The sequence below is a fragment of the Carcharhinus amblyrhynchos genome, chromosome 5 (genome assembly GCF_965287045.1).
Source record: "Carcharhinus amblyrhynchos chromosome 5, sCarAmb.v2.hapA, whole genome shotgun sequence".
In the NCBI taxonomy this organism is placed as follows: domain Eukaryota; kingdom Metazoa; phylum Chordata; class Chondrichthyes; order Carcharhiniformes; family Carcharhinidae; genus Carcharhinus; species Carcharhinus amblyrhynchos.
In genome coordinates, this window is record NC_137328.1 from 70,780,745 (window position 1) to 70,801,981 (window position 21,237).

The window sequence follows — 21,237 nt, forward strand, 5'->3', positions numbered from 1 at the left end:
GTTACTCTCTATCCATTTTATCATCCAGGGAGGTACATATTTATTTGTCCTTCCTTTACCACTCGTGGCGATGTACCTCAACCATTTCGTATTTAAAGGCAACTGATTGTTCAGTTACAGTTTTGGCTGGTATACTTCTTTCCAATTTCCAATGGGCCAGATCTATTCTTACTGCTTTGAAATTGTCTGTCCCTAATAAATAATTTTTACTCTGGATTCCTCCTTGTGCTTTTCATAGTGATAATGTGATCATCGTCTCCTATATGTTTCCTTACTCGTCACTGGATTTCTGTTCCAGGTTCTTGATCCAGAATTGTGTCAGGAATGGCATTAAGTGGCTGCCTGGCCACAGCCCCTTCCAATTAAGGATGGTGGGTGAGCTTCCAATACGAGAGAGCCAGTAGAAGACGCCCTAGCACTGACAGATTGGCAGATCAGCAACAGGAGCTGTATATGCAGTTAGGCAAAAGAGAGGGTGCCTCAAGATGGAGGTGGCCTCTGAAGCCTTTTCAAGAACTTAAAATTACATGGAGGCTGTAGCAGCCAGGCAACCATCATGGAAGGGGAATCCTTCCATAGCAAAGCTTTCAAGGCTGTGGGAGGAGGAGGTTAGCTTGCAGGAGTTCAGGCCACATGTTTTCATGCTGGAACATAAGAACATAAGAACATAAGAAATAGGAGCAGGAGTAGGCCATCTGGCCCTTCGAGCCTGCCCCGCCATTCAATAAGATCATGGCTGATCTGTCGTGGCTCAGTTCCACTTTCCCGCCCTCTCCCCATAACCCTTAATCCCCTCTCTTATCAAAAACCCATCAACCCGCTTCTTAAAAATATTTAGCGAGGCAGCCTCCACCACTTCAACGGGCAGAGAATTCCAGAGATTCACCACCCTTTGAGTGAAGAAGTTCCTCCTCAACTCCGTTCTGAACCGCCCCCCCTTTATCTTGAGGCTGTGCCCCCTAGTCCTACTGTCTTTTTTGAGCGGGAAGAGTCTTTCCACCTCTATCCTATCCATCCCATTCATCATCTTATACGTCTCAATGAGATCTCCCCTCATTCTTCTAAACTCTAACGAGTACAAGCCTAGTTTATTCAGCCTCTCCTCATAGCTCAATCCCCTCAACTCCGGTATCAGCCTAGTAAACCTCCTCTGCACTCCCTCCAAGGCCAAAATATCCTTGCGCAGGTGCGGCGCCCAAAACTGCACACAGTACTCCAGCTGCGGCCTCACCAATGCCCTATACAGCTGCAGCAAGACCTCCCTACTTTTATATTCAATCCCCCTCGCTATGAAGGCCAGCATCCCATTCGCCTTCCTGACCACCTGCTGCACCTGCAGGCTGGGTTTTTGCGACTCATGCACAAGGACCCCGAGGTCCCTCTGCACCGTCGCCTGCTGCAGTTTTTCGCCCCGTAAGTAATAGTCCTTCCTACCATTCTTCCTACCAAAGTGGACCACCTCACACTTGCCAACATTAAATTCCATTTGCCATTTCCTGGCCCATTCGCCCAGCCTATCTAGATCCTTCTGCAGACTCTCCACACCCTCCGCACAATTTGCCTTTCCCCCAATCTTGGTGTCATCAGCAAATTTCGACACCCTACACTCGGTTCCCTCCTCCAGATCATCTATATAAATGGTAAATAGCTGAGGCCCCAGCACCGACCCCTGGGGCACCCCACTAGTCACCAACCGCCAATCCGAATAGCACCCATTGACCCCCACTCTCTGCCTCCTATTTGACAACCAATCCTCTATCCACGCTAACACCCTACCCCCAACTCCATGTCCTCTGACCTTCTGCAGTAACCTCTTGTGAGGTACCTTATCAAACGCCTTCTGAAAATCCAGAAAGACCACATCCACCGGCTCTCCTCTATCCACCGCCCTAGACACATCCTCATAGAACTCCAGTAAATTTGTCAGACACGACTTCCCTTTAATGAAACCGTGTTGCGTCTGCCCTATCAAGCAATTCCCTTCAAGATGCCTCGCAATTTCCTCCTTAATGACGGATTCTAACATTTTACCTACCACAGACGTTAAACTAACCGGCCTGTAATTCCCCGCCTTTTGCCTGGCACCCTTCTTAAACAACGGCGTAACATTAGCCGTTTTCCAATCCTCCGGCACTTCCCCGGAATCCAGCGACGTCTGGAAAATAACCACCAAGGCATCCACTATCACCTCCGCCATTTCTTTCAGAACCCTCGGATGCATTCCATCCGGTCCTGGGGACTTGTCCACAATCAGCCCCTCCAGTCTGTCGCGCACCACCTCTCTAGTAACAGTAATGTCATTAAGACCCCCCAGTCCTACCACCTTTCCATCGCTAACACCCGGCAAATTATTCACGTCCTCCTCCGTGAAGACAGAAACAAAAAAGTTATTCAAGACCTTAGCCATATCCCCATCCCCTACCACTAGGTCCCCTTTCTCATCCGCTAAGGGACCAACGTTCACCCTAGCCAGCCTCTTCCTTTTTATATATTTATAAAAACTCTTGCTATCCTTTTTTATATTAAGCGCTAGCCCAGCTTCATAGCTTCTTCTACCCTCCTTTATCAACTTTTTTGTCAATCTTTGTTGACATTTAAACCTTTCCCAATCCTCTTCTCGCCCACTGCTCTTAGCTACTCTAAATTCCTCCGCTTTTAATTTAACACTTTCCTTCACCTCCTTCGTTATCCACGGCTTATTACCTCTCTTCCTACTGTCCTTTTTAACCATCGGAATAAATTTCTGCTGAGCACCAAGAAAGATCTCCTTAAAGATCCTCCACTGCTCCTCAGCAGACCTACCTTCCAACGCGCTCCCCCAGTCCACATTCGCCAATTCTTCTCTCATCCTACCATACTCCCCTCTATTCAAACAAAGGACGCGTGTCCGGGAACCCACTTTCTCCTCCTCCATCTGCAACAGAAACTCCACCATACAATGATCACTCTCTCCAAGAGGATCCTTCACCTCAAGGTCCCTAATTCAACCAGCCTGCAGCCTGTGACCAGATTTCAGCCTCAGCAGGAATGGAGAGCACTAAGAGTAGTCATACTTGGCCCTTTAGGCTGCCTAAACAGGTAGCCGTCACTCCGCCCATCCAGCGTATTCAGAGATGGCGTGAACACAATAAAATTCCAGCAAACAGGCACACAAGCTGGCAGCAGAAATTTACAGACCACTGCATTTCTGTACTCATTTTGAAAATGAGCCTTTGAAAATCTGACCTTTGATCTACTTGACCCACATCATTCCCCAGAAATAACAATCTTGAAATTTCAAGTTTTTTTTGTGATCGGTATAGGTATAATTACAGTACCAGCAAACTTGAGCAAATCTCTCTACAGCATTACTTAAATTGTTTGTAGTTTCGATTGGGTCTGTTGCCATAGCAAGCAAGTGCAAGCACATATATTTAATATAAAGTGCAACTGCCACATAAGACAATGTGCATATATTGGCATGAAATTAACACCGTAGTAAAGCTTCCGCTACTTGTTCTGGCTTCAGACCGTACCACTGCTTATTTTGCTGATTGATATTGTCAGTATATTGTCTCATAAGAAAATTGTTAAACTTTGATTTGATTTATTCTTTTCACATGTATTAACATACAGTGAAAAGTATTGTTTCTTGCATGCTATACAGACAAATATACTGTTCATAGGGAAGGAAACAAGAGAGTGCAGAATGTAGAGAAAGATCAAGTTAATACAAGATAAGTCCATTCAGCAGGGAAGAAGCTGTTTTTGAGTCAGTTGGTACGTGACCTCAGGCTTTTGTGTCTTCCCAAAGAAAGAAAGTGGAGGAGAAAAAGTCTACAGTGCGTGGGCTCCTTAATTAAGCTGGCTGCTTTGCCAAGGCAGCAAGAAGTGTAGACAGAGTCAATGGATGGGAGGCTGGTTTGTGTGATGGATTGGGCTACATTCACAACTTTTTGTAGTTCCTTTCAGTCTTGGGCAGAGCAGAAGTCATACCAATCTGTGATACAACCAGGAAGAATGCTTTCTATGGTGCATCTGTAAAAGCTGGTGAGAGTCATTGCTGACATGCCAAATTTCCTTAAACTGTAAAGTTTATTAAATTTCATTCTTGTCAATAAAGCTAGTAAACGTTAACAGCTTTTACATTGTTTTTGGGTAAAGTTATTTGCATCCTTCCGAAGCAGATTTGACCAATGTCTTGTTATTTGATCTTTGTACATTTGCAACTACTGGTTGCTTTTGAAATATCTGATTTAAAGTACAAGAGATGAAACCAGTTGCATGTACTCCAAGGCAGTATATTGAAACAAAGGGCCCAATGCTACCGGGCCAGATATTGCCTCCCGCTAGCCCCCATGGACATTGTCCCACCCCTACAACATAACTGTCCTCCTTATACCCTGCCCCCCCCCTTCCGCTACTCAGACCAATTGCAGCCCCCTGCCCACCTTCTCCCCATCGATTGCAAGCAGAGTGGCAGCAGAGCCCCCACTTCCTCTCCACCAATCACATGCAGAGTGGCAGCTGATCCCCCACCTTGCCTCCCCCCACCCCCCAACCAGAGAGCCATCTGACCTGCCTCCCTCCCTCCCAGTAAGATGTCTCATAACACCAGGTTAAAATCCAACAGGTTTATTTAATAGCAAAATCCACTAGCTTTCGGAGTGCTGCTCCTTCGTCAGGTATGTGGGAGTTCTGTTCGCAAACAGGGCATATAAAGATACAGACTCAATTTACAAAATAATGGTTGGAGTGTGAATCTTTACAGGTAATCAAGAATTAAAAATTCCAAACATTATTTTGTAAATTGAATTTGTGTCTTTATATGCTCTGTTTGTTTCCTCCACACCAACACACAGGGCAGTATGTATACATGATGCACTGCAACAACTCACCGAATCTACTTTAATGGCACCTCCCAACCCCTTGACTTCTGCCTTGTGGAAGGACAAAGGCAGCAAATGCATGAGAAAATCACCATCTGTAAGTTTCCCTGCAAACCACATACCATTCTGATTTGGAATAATCACGTTTTGTTCACTGTTGCTGAATCAAAATTCTGGAACTCCTTTCCTACTTAAAAAGCTGCTTAGGATCTCCTTGTTATCTATTTTTATTGTATCCATTATCTTAGCAATCTCTTCTTTTTGATAAGCGGAAATGCAAAGTCTTCAATTAGTACTTCAACCGTTCCTTCTGCCTCCGCTGATGCAATTCCATTTTGATCCCTAAACAATCCAACCACTGTGATAAACTTTTTACTGTTAATATGCTGATAAAAGGATTCCCTTTTATAATAGATGCCAATCTACTCTTGTCTGATCACTCTGTTCCTCTTAATTCCTTGTTCACTTGTTCTCTGTACGTTTAATATTGTCTGTCCTTTGTCAGACAACCCTTTCCTATTTTTCATTCATCCAGAAACAGCTTAGTTTCTGCCTCCACATATCACTTCTAAACGTGCCCTTGGCCTACTCTTCTCTTTTCTATATGCTGTCCCTCAATGAAGTGATGTATAGACCCTATGTCAAGTGATAAACACCAGCACACCCTGCCCAGAAGGGTTGGGAATCCTGAGATGACAAAAATGCATGGGACCCATCCAGATCCAAGAACTGCCCTAAATTCCAACATCATCACTGATGGTGTGCTATAAAACTACACTTTATGTCTCAGGAATATCAAGATAAAATAGAAATTGTATTGACTATGTGAAGAAATATTAATTTTTGATTTTCAACATTTGATCAGCCCTGTATTCTTTTCCTGCAATATATTTTTATTTATAGATGAAAAATCTGACAAAAAGAGCTCAGTAAGAGCATAAAGGGAGATTGTAATAAAGTAGCTTTGGATAACATTTCTAAACTATTCCTCAATTGAACACCATGAGTAAATTTTAGTTATGAACTAACAAAAGGGCCTGATAGTCAGTATCAGTGTGTATTTTACAAATCTTCACCACATGCTACACGTTTATAATTCATTTTTCATGAAGCTCAGCCTTAAAGTCTTGCTGGATTTGTTCACTGTACCAGGTGGAGTCCTGATTTTGTATTTCTTTGTCTGGTCTGTTAAAATTGACATTGGTTGATGTCATGTGCTGGATATACCTGATAATAGATTTTTTGTATAAGTGCTAACTCGCTTATCAGTATATACCAGTGGTGAGGAAGAACTGTAAAAAAAAGATAACCAGCCATGGATATCTATGGAAATAGAGGAGGATATCAAATGGAAAGAAAACGCATACAAAGCGGCAAAGATTAGTGGGAAACGTGAGTATTGGAAAATCTTCAAAGGTCAACAGAAAGCCATGAAAAAAAGCTATGAAGCAAAATAAGATGGATTATGAAAGTAAACTAGCTCAGAATATAAAAACAGATGGCAAAAGTTTCTACAAATATATAAAATGAAAAAGAGTAGCTGAAATAAACATTTTTCCTTTAGGGGATGAGGGATGTAATAACTGAATATGAGGAAATGTCCGAGGCATTGAACAGGTATTTTCTGTTGGTCGTCTTAGTTGAAGACACAAATAACATACTTATGACTGATGACAAGAAGTCTATGGAAGGTAAGGACCTAGAAACTATCATTACGAAAGAGGTAATGTTGGGCAAGCTAATAGGGCTAAAGGCAGACAAGTCTCCTGTCCCTGATGGAATGCATCCCACGATACTGAAGGAGATGGCGGGAGAAATAGCAAATGCACTGCTGGTAATTTACCAAAATTCGCCAATCACTGGGGTGGTTTTCACAGATTGGGAAACAGCAAACGTGATGCCACTGTTTAAAAAAGGAGGTAAACAAAAAGCGGATAACTACAGGCCAGTTTACTTAACTTCTGTAGTAGGGAAAATGCCAAGGAAGAAATAGTGAGACACCTAGATATCAAGTGTCCCATTGGGAAGTCACAGTGTGGGTTCATGAAGGGCAGGTCATTTTTGACTGATTTGGTGGAATTCTTTAAGAACATTACATGCACAGTGGACAATAGAGAATCCTGGATGTGGTGTATCTGGATTTCTAGAAGGTGCTTGACATGGTGCCACAACAAATATAAGATAAAGATGCACAGTACATGGGTAATGTATTTAGTGTGGATAATGGATTGGTTAACTAACAGAAAGCAAAGAATGGTGGTTAATAGTGTTTTTCTGGTTGGTGATCAGTGACTAGTGATGTGATTCAGGGCCACAATTGTTTACCATTTACGTAGATGATTTGGAGTTGGGGACCAAGTGTAGTGTGTCAAAATTCACAGATGACACTAAGATGAGTGGCAGAGCAATGTGTGCAGAGGACACTGAAAGTCTGCAAAGGGATACAGATAGTCTGAGTGAGTGGGCAAGGGTCTGGCACATGGAGTACATTGTTGGTAAATGTGAGGTCATCCATTTTGGTAGGAATAATAGCAAAATGGACTGCTATATAAATGGTATAAAATTGCAGCACGTTGCTTTGCAGAGGGACCTGGGTGTTCTTGTGCATGAATCAGAAAAAGTTGGTTTGCAAGTGTAGCAGGTAATTAAGAAGGCAAATAGAATTTTGTCCTTCATTGCGAGAGGGATGGAGTTTAAAAACAGCGAGGTTATGTTGCAGCTGTAAAAGGTGCTGGTGAGGCCACACCTATAGTACTGTGTACAGTTTGGTCTCCTTACTTGAGAAAGGATATACTGGCACTGGAGAGGGTGCAGAGGAGATTTACTCATTTGATTCCAGAGTTGAGAGGATTGGCATATGAGGAGAGATTGAGTAGACTGTGACTATATTCATTGGAATTCAGCAGAGTGAGAGGAGATCTGATAGAAACATATAAGATTATGAAGGAAATAGGTAAGGTAGAAACAGAGTTGTTGTTTCCACTGGCAGGTGAAACTAGGACTAGGGGGCATGGCCTCAAATAAAGGGGAGGAGATTGAGGACAGAGTTGAGGAGGAACTTCTTCACACAAAGGGTTCTGAATCTGTGAAATTCCCTTCCCAGTGAAGCAGTTAAGGCTGCCTCATTGAATGTTTTTAAGGTGAGGATAGATACATTTTTGAACAGTAAAGGAATTAAGGGTTATGGTGAGCAGGTAGATAAGTGGAGCTGAGTCCACGAAAAGGTCAGTCATGATCTTATTGGAAGTGGAGCAGGCTCGAGGGGCCAGATGACCTACTCCTGTTCCTAATTTTTATATTCTTATGTTTTTATCAAAAATGAAAAAAATTATCTGAAGTGCTTAATGCATCTTTTGTTAACACCAATATTGTGCAAATAACATGCCTCAGGTTGCAATAGTGACTGCCTAATTCCAGAAAGAAGAAACAGGTCTCGATTTTCAGTTGTCCATTGGGGTGACTATAGAGTGGGCACAATTTGAAAACTTGGCTTCTGGATCATGTGACAGTGTCCCATAACTTCTGGGATGCACTGATACTTTAAAAGTGAGGGCGGATGTGTGGGAGTGGACAACTCCTTTGTCTCTACTTAACTGCTTGTTAACATTCTTGAGGAACTTGGTAATAGATTGATGAAAGCTCTGATATTTGCTCCAGTCAGTTTGATTTTGTCATTTCTAAAAGGGAATCATGATTAAATGGTTCCACCTTGGGCCTATTGTAGAAGGATAATTAAGATATGAACATTCTACTGACTACTATCTGCAGTTATAATTTGTGTGTTACATGCTTTCCTGATTGAGAGCTTTCTATACACTACAATTCATAGGCATGACAAAAAAGGAAAGGTTACCTATTTAGTCAGTTCCCTACTTGGACTAACTGCCATGAGCACTCTAGCTTCCTAACATGACCTGGTCTGTGCCTGCAGTCAGGGTAGCAGATAATATTTTCAACTCCGCCACCATACTGTTGCTACGTTTATCTATGGCACACATAAATGGATGAGCAGCTTAAAACTTGAACGCTATCAAGATTCCCTGTAGACCAGTGGTTGTTAAATGTGGGCCAGACACACCCAATTGATGGAGCCTGGCTACAAGGAGGTGATGAGTCCTTCAGTTGGTTGGTTTGCAGATCAAGTATTTTATGGCTTCTCAGCCTTTTGGCTAAGATCAAGTGTGGTATCGACATGCTGCACTTGGTTGAAGTCATTAGGTTACATTTCAGGTTCATTTGAAGCAATTTTTTAAAGTGGCATCTCAGCCTTTTGGCTAAAATGCAATTAAGATCAAGCATTGGAGGAGGAGCTACACCTACTCCAATCAGCTTGGATCATGTAGATCAAGCCCAAGACAGGTGGTGAGAGCCCTGTCTTTCAGCTTGGATCGGGAATGTCCCAACTTGTTGGGATTCTGAATTGGGTTTAATTTGACTTGATTGGATTGGAATAAAGTTTAAAAAAAATTATGGCTGCTGCTCTCCAACACGCCACAAAGGTTGTCATCTGATGAGAGGGCTAAGTGTAAAATCAGCCTTCAACCAACTTACTGCAAACAATTTCATAATTGATCTGCTAGTATCTAGCATATGTAGTGTGTGTCAACCATTTCTTTCAAAAGACAAGGAAAATGTAAATTGATGACTGAAACTTGCTTCTTTTATTTTAAAGGCATCCTGAGCTTGCGGCTGTTTGTCACAGCCTTAGCACATTCGTCTTGTATCCTGGACCTGAAGCAAATAACCTAGAGGAACTTGAACTTGACCCAGCGCTGTCCCCATACAATATCATTATCATAGATGGGACATGGAGCCAGGCCAAGGGGATGTTTTATGGAAATTCTCTTTTCCGCTTCCCTAAACAAGTAAGTATTAGATCACAATATTGCAGCAAGAAATCGGTTCAGTAACTTTTAAACATAAAATGTACATCTGCTTCATTCAATAATGAACCAAAGAGATCATGGTAGTGATGTGATACTAGATCTTTGCTGAAATAACTGGCTTTGTCTGTGTGAGTAGTGGGACATTGATATTGATGTCTATTGAATAGAATCATAGAATCCCTAGTGTAGAAGAAAGCCATTTGGCCCATCAAGCCTGCACCGACAACAATCCCACCCAGGCCCTATACCCGTAACCTTGTGTACTTACCCTACTAATCTCCCTGACACTAAGGGACAACTTAGCATGGCCAATCAACTTAACCCCCACATCTTTGGAGTATGGGAGGAAACTGGAGGAACCCCTTTATTCTTGGGAAAGGAATAAACAGCACAATTCCTACTCTTTTTCAGCAATAAATTTTAAGCATTGCTCAAAATCTCAATGCAAACTAGTCAAATTCATAAGTGACATCACACTATGAAGTGTTACCTAGGATGAATTAGAGAAAATATGTATGCAGGCAGAATATTGACAGATGAAATGCAATATGGCCAAAGGTAAAGTACTTTTTTGGGACAAAAAAGCATGCTGTTCATTAATGAGGATTGAAATGAAACCTTAGAGGATTTTGTAGTTAAGGAGAAGAATTTTAAATTCACTGTGTTGAGGAACAAATGGCGTGCATCTGCGGCGATGAGAAAGTAGTACTTGGTGTGAAACGGGATGTGGACAGTGATGGTTCCCATGACTAGGACTTCACTTACAGAAGGGAGAATTCTTGAGAATAGCAAAGAGTCCATCGAAGAAATCAAGACTAATGATGGCTAGCAAAGTAAGTAATGAGTAGTAGGAACAAATTGATGGTCGAGGTGGGCAAAGTAACAAAGGTGAAAAGAAGCAGTCTTTATGATGTGGAGTTTGAAGCTCAACTCTGTGTCAGAGGGCTTGCTGAGCTCGCATATAATCCTAGCGTGAGTCAGTAAGCAGAGGAGAGATTTTCACATCAACAGAAAATTATGGTTTGGTTTCCTTAATGTTTGGTTAGTGATTGTTCTGGCTCATCTACAACTTATAGTCAGATAGGCAGTTTGCCAGTGAGTTGAGGGGTAGAGCTTAGTATTGTCAGTATATTCATTGAAACTGCCCCAAACCTGTCACTGAAGAACACAATGCCACTCAGAAAGAAGAGGGAACTTTGAACACAATCATGGAGGGACAGGAGGAAAATTCATTTTTGAGATGGACTGGAATTGTTTGTACAGGTGAAGTGGCTGTTCCATTGAGTAAGATGACAGGGGACTGACGAAGAGGGTGTTGTTAATAATTTTGATTTGGGATAAGCCTTGACAATGTGAACTGGACAGAAGGGATCTGAACAAGGTGCTGCATGAATGGCAAGCACAGTTCTGATCAGGGTCTTACAGAATGTGGAGGAAACATGATGCCCAGTTGGCCTGTGGTGCGATGTTAGTGTCCTGATCCACCATGTGCTGTGTCACTCCCACATCTCCCTACATTTCGAGATTTTAAGTTTTATTCCTAGTTTCTTTCTTGAGGTTCTCTCCCCCACAGCATGTTCGTCAATTCTGCATTCTACCAGTGGCAGGAAACCACAAAGGCAATGTTGTCTCTACAATACAAAAGGCAGGCAATCAAATTCACTGAGAAGCCAGTTTAGACATTTTTTCATGTAATTGTTTGCAAATTTGTGCTGAGTGTGGAATTCAGCGAGTGTCACACAGGGATCACGGATCATCAGATTGGCATCTTATGGCCTGCACCCCCACAATAGCATTGGATGGGCCCCTGCGCTTCCATCCATGATCATGGTCAACTTGCAGCACTTTTTTCTGTCTGGTGATGACTCTGACTTCTGGATCTTCTGTCAAGACCCATGCTGCAGATTACATTCAGTCGTTACTCTCCTAAACCATCCAAAGATGCTTCACAGGTTGCAGGAGAAGCAAAACACCAAACAAAGGTTTGGAGTAGATAGTGTATTAAGAAAAAGCAGCTGAGAAAGATAAACTGATGATTTCTTGACTTGAGTGAGCAACTGTGTTTCATTGAGGTTAGCATGATATCTGATCAGTTTTTCAATCCCACAAATTAAGAACAGGCCAATTGTATTAAGAATGAGATCATAATCATTTATCTTATTCAGTTGCATTCATTGAGATTGTTAAAGATCCCCACCATGATGTACAACTCAACAACAGTAGTGATGACTGACAGTAGCTAGACTGCATTTGATATGTATTACTGCCAGCATTCTTTTTAGAGCATAAATAAATGACAAATATATTTCCAATGCTTGTATATTTTAAGTTTAGGAGTAGAAGCCACAGCAAACGAATGCAAAAAGTATTTAACCTATATTGTACTAAAATATAACAACTAATCATACTTTGGCCTTTCTTTAGAACACCAGTTCAATATAAAATGAATGTCTCAGCAGGGAAACAGTACTGAACACTTCTGTGAGCGTCAACTAATTTTTTTTTGCCGCCTGTAGTGCATCTTTCTGAAACGTTGCATGAAGCATATTGGCAGTAAGTTGTTTCCAGTTGGCTCAATTGACTGCAGCCTCCAGATATTCTAATATCTTTTAACTAGAAAAAAAAGAGTAACAGGATTTTAGGAGTTTTTTTGTAAATTATATTTGAAAAACATTTAATTTTATATGTTTATGGCTAAATAGCTATATCCAGTGCAAACAAAAGCCATCTACTGCTTTGGCACAGTTTCAAAATCATTTCTTTTGCTGTAATTAAGCATAAAATTGCACTGTACAGAAACTTCCCACAGATATTATTGAATAGGTTGAAATGTTATGAAGGAAAATATATGGACATTATGTTCTGAATTGTTCAGCAGAGAAAAATAGATAAAATAAGAGAAGAGTCCACTCAGTGGAACACATACCTCTACCCGGCTGGCAACTCAATGTTTTAAAGTTACACAACCCTTCCTTGAAGCTTTTCTCTATCTGGTTGATGCTCTCTGTAAATACAAAAGTAAGAAAATGCATCTTTGTTTTTCAAAGTTTCCGCCTCCCAATGGTTTCAGACCAATTCACATCTAACAACCTGTTCTGAAAATTCTGCTCACATTTTGACAGCTGTGAAAAATTGCACCACAATACCTGAGACACTCCGCAACCTTCCAAAATAATCCACAGTGTTCTAAATAAAACAATTCACAGCATTTTAAAAAGAAAGTCAATTTGTCCTAACTCCCAATGTTAATAGATTGCTTGAAAAGTTACAAATTCTAATCACTGCCACAAAATAATAAATCTTCCTTCGGCCATTTTCTCTGTATCCCAAGTTTCATTGAAATCCATCCATTATTTGAGATACTAATAAACAGGCCAAAAAAAGTTACCTCGACCTATCTTCAGTGGTGGAGGTAATGATGGTGGTAGATCCATCTAGAGTAACTTCAGAGGAGCATTTCTGCATTTGAGAAAATAACAGTGAAATATATTTTTTATGCTAACCCATGCGTAAAAACCTGAAGAGAGAGGGGCAATACCGATAATACCTTGTGCTTGGTTTTTACATAAGGCTGTCAGGTTGTATTGCTTTATCACTTCATCAATTTAATGAGAAGCATCTTGTTTAACATCACATGATGAACTGAACTATTCACTTCAGCCAAAGTGGATTCTAAAGCATTGGCCCACTTTATACCATCATAAATATTTAGTATATGACCTCAGGAGCTTTGCCGTAATACATGGCTTCTGTAATGCAGGTGACAGCTCTGTAACTGTCATTGTTAGCTTTACTCCATAATCAAACTTACTGCCCCTGATTTTACTGGCATGGCTGCCTGAGGCTCATAAGAGCGTGCCCGAGGCCAACAGGCAATGCCATCTGCGAGCCTCCCCTGCCCTGATTTCAGTGCGACTGTGTTGGTAAAATCAAGGCCACTGAATCATGTGCATAAAATTGGTGTTTTGCTACGACTGTTTGGCAATGAGGGACATTAATTAGGTCTAAAAGCTATAACTACCTGAAACCAATTTCAGTATGAAAATGAACCCAGAAAATGTGTACATCAGGTCAAACAGAAGCTGTGGAGATAGAAACATGAAGAAACATTTGACCTGAAACATTGGGCCAAATTTTCCTCTCAGCAATAGGAACTAAAAGTTGGGTCATTTCCAGATGCTGTGTTAGAAAGTCAATCCATTCAAAAGATATTTTCAACCAGATGAGGTGGAAGTGGGCTAAGTCAGGGCTTGCATCTCGTGAAGAAGTCCCAAAACAGCCATAGAGGTTGGTGAATAAAGATGAGCAAATTATAAGGCCCTCTTCCACTGTCTGGGACATTAGCCCAGTTCCAGTCATAGTTGTTAGATCCCTATGCCCATCCGCCACTGAACATACTCCATGCACTTTTATACACTTTCCATCCCCCTTCCACCCAGCATACCCCTTTCATGATCCCTCCACCCCACCGTACCACTTAAATGCTCTATGCTTTTTACATACCCGTTATGCATCCACCATGCCCAATCTTCCAGTTTCCACGAGGTATAGAACCAAAGAGACACATGATAATACCAGCAAGTTTTTGAAATGCTCCAGAAATTATGAGAAAAATAGCAAGACCATCTGTTCAGCCTGAAACAAAAACAGAAAATGCTGACTCAGCATTGGCTCTGTTCTCTGTCCACAGATGCTGTCACACTTGCTGAAATTTTCCAGCATTTTCTGTTTTTGTTTCAGATTTTAGCATCCACTGTATTTTGCCTTTATTTGTTCAGCCTGCTTTGTTGATATAGCTGTGAGATGGAATCTCATGATTAATGCCTGGCTGAGCTCCAAGATTCTCTAATCATAGAATTCTACAGTGCAAAAGAAGGCCATTTGGTCCATCGAATTTGCATCCCACCCAGGCCCTATCCAGGCCATAACGCTATGCATTTAACCTAGCTAATCCCTCTAACACTAAGGGGCAATTTAGCATGATCAATCCATCTAACTCGCACATCTTTGGACTGTGGGAAGAAACCGGAGCATCCAGAGGAAACCCACGCAGACACGGGGAGAATGTGCAAACTCCACACAGACAGTGACCCAAGCCAAGAATCGAACCCGGATCCCTGGCACTGCGAGGCAGCAGTGCTAACCACTGTACCACCATGCCGCCCTTGATTGATTAAACCCTGTGGAAATAGGGGGATTGCTACCTTTGTTTGATTGACAGTATTATGAGCTTGTTTTAGGATTCAGCTTCTGTTAAGTCATTTTTCAATATCGTAATTTATTTATACAAGATTAAAAATGTTAAGTGGCTTACAGTTTTTTTTCAGTGGGTGTGTGAAAGGCTGTATTTGATTGACGGTTCTATGAGATTGTAAGGTGGGCAGTTTTTTCCAAGGGGACTTTAAATGGCTTTTTTTATTTTTAAATGAGCAATTCAAAGATTTGTCAGTATTATTATACGGTGCATTGGCTCAGTATTTACTGGAAGGTTCCTTCAAAGGCTCAGCAGACGTCAGGACATTAAATCAGTGTGAAAAGCAACCCACAGTTTTCCCTATAGTATTAATATCTGATTCTTTATACAACTGAATGCAGAATCTATCCACTGGATACAGTATTTAGTGCATCTGAACCCCTACTCAGTGCCAGTCAATGTAATGGTCTCTTACCTTTTAAAGACAAAGACCTGTGATAATTCACTGCATTAATACATATTCAACCTTTCAAACAGCATTTAATTATGCCATTTGACATTGGTAAGAGCCTTTAAACCTTTCTGACATATGTTCCTGGCTCCACATCAGACTTCTCCTAAGGGTTCATAAACTGACTTGTCTGACATGGTTTCTACAGCTTTCAGGAACCCACCCACCCTGACAAAATAGAAACCTAAGGGAAAACTATTTTGGAGCAGGCATTTAAGTAGTGAACACAACGTCACTTTAAATAGTGTGACCACAACTCCCAGCCTGATGAAAATGGACAACGGAAGTGGCCTGCAATATTAAATAACTGCCTTAGTTAATAAAGGCAAGTATCCCAAATGCCTTCTTGACTGCTTTGTCTATCTGACCTGCTGTCTTCAGAGTTCTATAGAACATAGAACATTACAGCGCAGAACAGGCCCTACGGCCCACGATGTTGCACCGACCAATTAAAAAAGCAATGACCCTCTAACCTAAACTGATCCCTTTCCATCCATAAACCTATCCACGGATCTCTTAAACGCCCCCAAACTAGCGCATCTACAACTGCAGCAGGCAGGGCATTCCAATCCCTCACCACCCTCTGGGTAAAGAACCTACCTCTGACATCCGTCCTATAACTACCACCCCTTAATTTAATGCTATGCCCCCTCGTGCTAGCTTTCTCCATCCGAGGAAAACGGCTATCACTGTCCACCCTATCTAAACCTCTAATCATCTGTATGTTTCAATAAGGTCCCCTCTTAGCTGCCTTCTAACGAAAACAACCTCAAATCCCTCAGTCTCTCCTCATAGGACCTTCCCTCCATACCAGGCAACATCCTGGTAAACCTCCTCTGCACCCTCTCCAATGCCTCCACATCCTTCCTATAATGTGGGGACCAGAACTGCACACAATACTCCAAGTGCAGATGCACCAGAGTTTTGTACAGTTGCAACATGACGTTGCGGCTCCTAAATTCAATCCCCCTACCAATAAACGCCAAGACACCGTATGCCTTCTTAACAACCTTATCTACTTGATTCCCAACTTTCAGGGATCTATGTACACATACACCTAGATCCCTCTGTTCATCAACACTATTCAGAGTCCTACCGTTAGCCCTATACTCTACACATCTGTTATTCCTGCCAAAGTGAATTACCTCACACTTTTCTGCATTAAACTCCATCTGCCACCTCTCGGCCCAGCTCTGTAACTTGTCCAAGTCTCTCTGTAAACTATGACACCCCTCTTCACTATCTACCACTCCTCCGACTTTGGTGTCATCAGCAAATTTACTGATCCACCCAACTATACCCTCATCCAGATCATTTATAAAAATTACAAACAGCAGTGGCCCCAAAACAGATCCCTGAGGCACACTACTTGTAACCGAACTCCATGACGAATACTTACCATCAACCACCACCCTCTGTCTCCTATCTGCTAGCCAATTCCTGATCCAATTAACTAAATCACCCTCAATCCCATACATCTGCATTTTCTGCAGAAGCCTTCCATGGTGAACCTTATCAAACGCCTTACTAAAGTCCATATATACCACGTCAACTGCCTTACCCCCATCCACCTCTTTGGTCACTTTCTCAAAAAACTCAATAAAGTTAGTAAGGCACGACCTACCCTTCACAAAACCGTGCTGACTATCTCCAATCAATTCATTACTCTCTAAATAACTATAAATCCTATCCCTAATAATTTTTTCTAAAACTTTGCCCACAACAGAAGTAAGACTCACCGGTCTATAATTCCCGGGGAAGTCACACCAAGTCACGCCTGTCCTATGGACAGGCACACCAAGGACCCTCTGATCCTCTGCACTTCCTCAGATCTAACCATTCATTGGATGTTCCCTTGCCTTTTTAGCCCTCCCAAAGTACATTATCTCTCACTTTTCAGGGTTAAATTCCATTTGCCACTGGTCTGCCCATCTAACCGACCTATATCATCCTGTAATCTAAGGCTTTGCTATTTACCACACCACCAATTTTTGTGGCATCTGTGAATTTACTTATCATACCTTCTATATTCACATCCAGATCATTAATTAGTGATTCTCCTATTACTGTAAATGACACAAGTCTGTACATACCAGAATGTGGAGTTAGGAATTGTGAACTGAGTCTGGCCTTTCTAAAAAAAAGAACCCCTTTAAATTCTTTAAGCTCTTCTTAATAGGAAAATAACTTTCTACTTGATAACCCCTCATCACAGCTGTGCATCTTCACATAAATTCCTTCTCAGTTTGACTCTTCAGGCATGCTTTGAGGGCATCCCTAAAATGTTAATTTCCACTCCTGGGGGTCTACAGCTGCACATGAGCTTTGAAAAGGGCATTTTCCTTTAGGAGTCTGGTATCAGCCATAAGAATGATGTGCCCTGCCCAGCCGTGCTGGTTTGAGTGATTAGTGCCTTGATGCTGAGAAACGTGGCTTGGTAAAAGTTGCTGCTGTGGGACCAACTTTCTTGCCACTTGAGTTGGAGGATCTTGGCTACCACCACTTGATGAAGGAAGACACAGGCAATTAAATACATCATTGCCTCCAGTATGTCAGCTCAGCTTTCAACTGACTAGATAAAAGGTATTTGAGGATCTCAAACCTGAGACTTAGATCATAGTTTACTGGGCAGCACTGATCTCTGCACATCTGCCTCCTTCGGGAACTTGGGCAACCTACAGCAGGTATCTCAAAAGGACTGGAAAAGTAGCAGCAGTGCCCACGCAAAATCCTTTAGGATGTGATATAGGCCTGGAAACTGATGGTCTCTATATATGATGTTCAAAATAAAATAAATAATTCTCTGAAGTATCTTGCATCTGAAGTGAAACTTGTTCAGTTTTGGTGTTAGATGTGATCTGCTTTAATCTATCTTGCTCCTAAAAATAAAAAAAACTTTATTTTTTAACGAATTTACGTTCTGAAGCATTCATCTTTCAATCTATGAATCACATTCTTAACATTTTCGTAAGCTTGCAAGCAGGATTCTCACTTAGCACTTCCAGGATTAAATCCTAAGGATACTTGATGCCAAGCCACTGAGCTTGGCATGAAAATCATCACACTGGTCTTTAATTGACACAGTTGGGGATTAAGAAAAAACAGGACAATTATTTGTTGTAGCAATAGCAGCTTCAGATGTTACAGTGCTATGTCTTTTAGTAATAACAGAATAAAAGTTCTGACATATTAAATGTAGACCATATTGAATTGAAACCACTTACTACAGCACACTGTCATTTCAATTTTAATTTGTATTTTCTTAGTTGTATGAATGAGCATGTTGATAGGACAGAGCTGAAATCATTGCTCACTTGTACTTAGTTTCTCCTTTCTTTGATATATTAGTTTAAGTAAAGCCTCCTGATTCTGGTAAGCGGCTAGATCTGTGTACTTTCATTGGGAATTCCAGCTTTTCTTTGAAGATCGGGTATCAAGCTGGATTAATCTCTAGCCCTTTTCCCAGAGGTGCAAATCAGAAACTTATTTACAGTGTAGTCATTTTTGGAAGCACCATAGGGCTCCAATTTAAAAATTTCTAACATCCATGAATAACTAAGCATCAAATGTAGGCTGTGAATAAAAGCACAATTCCTTTATGTATTAACCTTTGTGGAATTAGCAAACATAAATGCATTTCAAAATCAACCTTGTGACTTCAAATATTTCAGTGTTTGATAGTTAAACTTCAGCTGAATGTATTGTGAAACATTTTTCTAAATGTTTTACAGTTAATATTTGTTTCCTTTCTTGCTGCTTCTGTCAGTGCCACATCGATCCAAAAATTATTGTAGAAGAATGTGATGTTCACATCTATTGAAAGTTAAATAATTCAGAAAAAATAGGCAATTCATTTCTTTCTCCTCTCCTCCTTGACCCAATATTCCAGTCTTCGGCTAAATATTCTAGCTTCGCTTTTACTCTTCTGATTAATTATTTAAGGAATTCTGCTACATAAAAGATTCATAAGATTTCTGTCATTTTTTTTAAATGTATGCGGTTTCAGAATATGAGTAACTTTAAGGCTGTCTGAAGAATCTATGCTGCTGTGCGATCTGAAGCAAATGTATTCCCTCAACATTGACCTGGTTGTCAAAATACTTTAGTAAAAGCTCCGTTTTATGTTCAGGGCCTTTTTTTTGACAGAAGAAATATGAAATGTTAAGCATTGCTGGTCCTTTGCTTCCTTAACAATTCTACTTGGTAGATAAAGAAATAAAAGTCACATAGTGACATTGTGCTGTAAATGGTGAGTCATTTGCATTGGTCACGTTTATCTTTATTCTTCAAATATCTGTAGATACGAAAACGTTACTTCTCATTTAAAATAACAAAATAGATCTGCTATTTGGTGTCTGGAAGGGGTCGTGGTCTTGGAGAAAGAGTGATTACTTGAAACAAATTAATACTTATATGTGCTAATGTTCTTCTTGATCCATTCAATCACTTGTTGGCCCACTTTTATAAATTGGCCTCCAAGTCAGCAGTTTTTTTTATCCATAAGAATCAAGTAAATAAGTTTAAACATTGAAAGTGAGATGTTATGAGCAAGTATGTAATTCATTAGCTGGTTGTTAGAGGTCTAATTTGAGTTTATTGTTCCTCTTTTGATTTGTATGAAATGCTAAAATGTTTAACAATAGTTATCGTGCTAATAAATCGAAGTGTGTATATATGCTGAAAATACCTCCCCTTATCTTCAATGCTTCAGAAGCTACAAGTATGGGTGGAATTGTGAGATTTAATTTAGTGGCATGGCCTCACAACCTGCTAGATAGCCTATGGATATCTCATATAATTTCTCAGTTTACCCCCTATTGTGACTGCTTTGAGCTTTCTCTTCTATCAGCAGGCTAATCTCTCGGTCAAGCATGTCATACATTGGATTTATACTTTTTGGTTTGTGCTGATGTGGCTATGAAGCTGAAACAATTGCTGTGGTCTATATGTAGGGCAAAGCTTTTAAATTTAGTTTAATGTGTCATGTTGTTTCACAGCATAAGTCCAGGCATTGCTGGAACCCACTTAGTTTGTTAAATCTAATCAGGAATGCACATTGAATTTATGCAAATCCAAAGTGGCAGTTAAAATGAAGATAACCTTAATAATGCACTCACCATATTCCAGCTTTTCTACCCATTACACAACAATTTTAGACATCCAATTGTTCTGTTTGAAGGGGATGGTGATAATGGCACAGACATTGCGGCAAAGTAAATGTTGAGTTCATGGTTATTGAATTTGAGACAGTGTAGATATTCCATGGGGTGAATTTTCCTGTTCTGCCCACCATGAAAAATGGAACGGGTGAGGGCGGACCATGGAAAGGTCTATTGACCTCAGGTGGGATTTTCTGGTTTCAGGGCAAGTGTGACCAGAAAATCCCACCCCATGAGATTTGGCTCATGAAAAATTTCTCAATAATTTGCACCATTGCTCCACTAGCCTCACAAAAATCAAAACAAATTACCATCTCACCATGAACTCTCCACTGTGTAGCAGTGCTGAATCTACATGTTTATATGAATAAATCTTGCAGGAACCATTTAGGGCTGTTAATTTATGTTGTTTATTTGTTTTGTATACTCACACACGTTTTTCCCTTTGGAGAATAGTGTGGAAATGTTTGATGAACTAGGATGCTGATTATCAACCTGTTTGAACGTGTCATGAGCATTCCTTCCATGGAATTCGTGGCATATAAGGGTGTTTGAAAAGGAAATGATCAGCAATTTCAAAGAAAATTGGATAGGTACTTGATGGGAAAAAAACTGCAAA

The 21,237-nt window shown here is 40.8% G+C and overlaps 1 protein-coding gene and 1 non-coding gene across 4 annotated transcripts in view; both read left to right on the plus strand.

Annotated features, from left to right (window-relative positions):
• The window catches only part of dtwd2 (DTW motif tRNA-uridine aminocarboxypropyltransferase 2), a 121,509-nt gene that overhangs the window by 81,064 nt on the left and 19,208 nt on the right, over positions 1 to 21,237 (plus strand). For 2 of the 3 annotated variants that reach the window (XM_080188968.1, XM_080188969.1), the window contains one exon: positions 9,541 to 9,733. The exons of the other annotated variant lie outside the window; for it this stretch is intronic. In XM_080188968.1, the coding sequence (XP_080045094.1) occupies positions 9,541 to 9,733 (193 nt within the window). The remainder of the gene's footprint in view (positions 1 to 9,540; positions 9,734 to 21,237) is intronic. 3 annotated transcript variants of the gene reach the window in all.
• On the plus strand, positions 9,018 to 9,209 carry LOC145343575 (U2 spliceosomal RNA). The gene has a single exon (XR_013886734.1). It is a non-coding gene; the product is annotated as a U2 spliceosomal RNA (small nuclear RNA).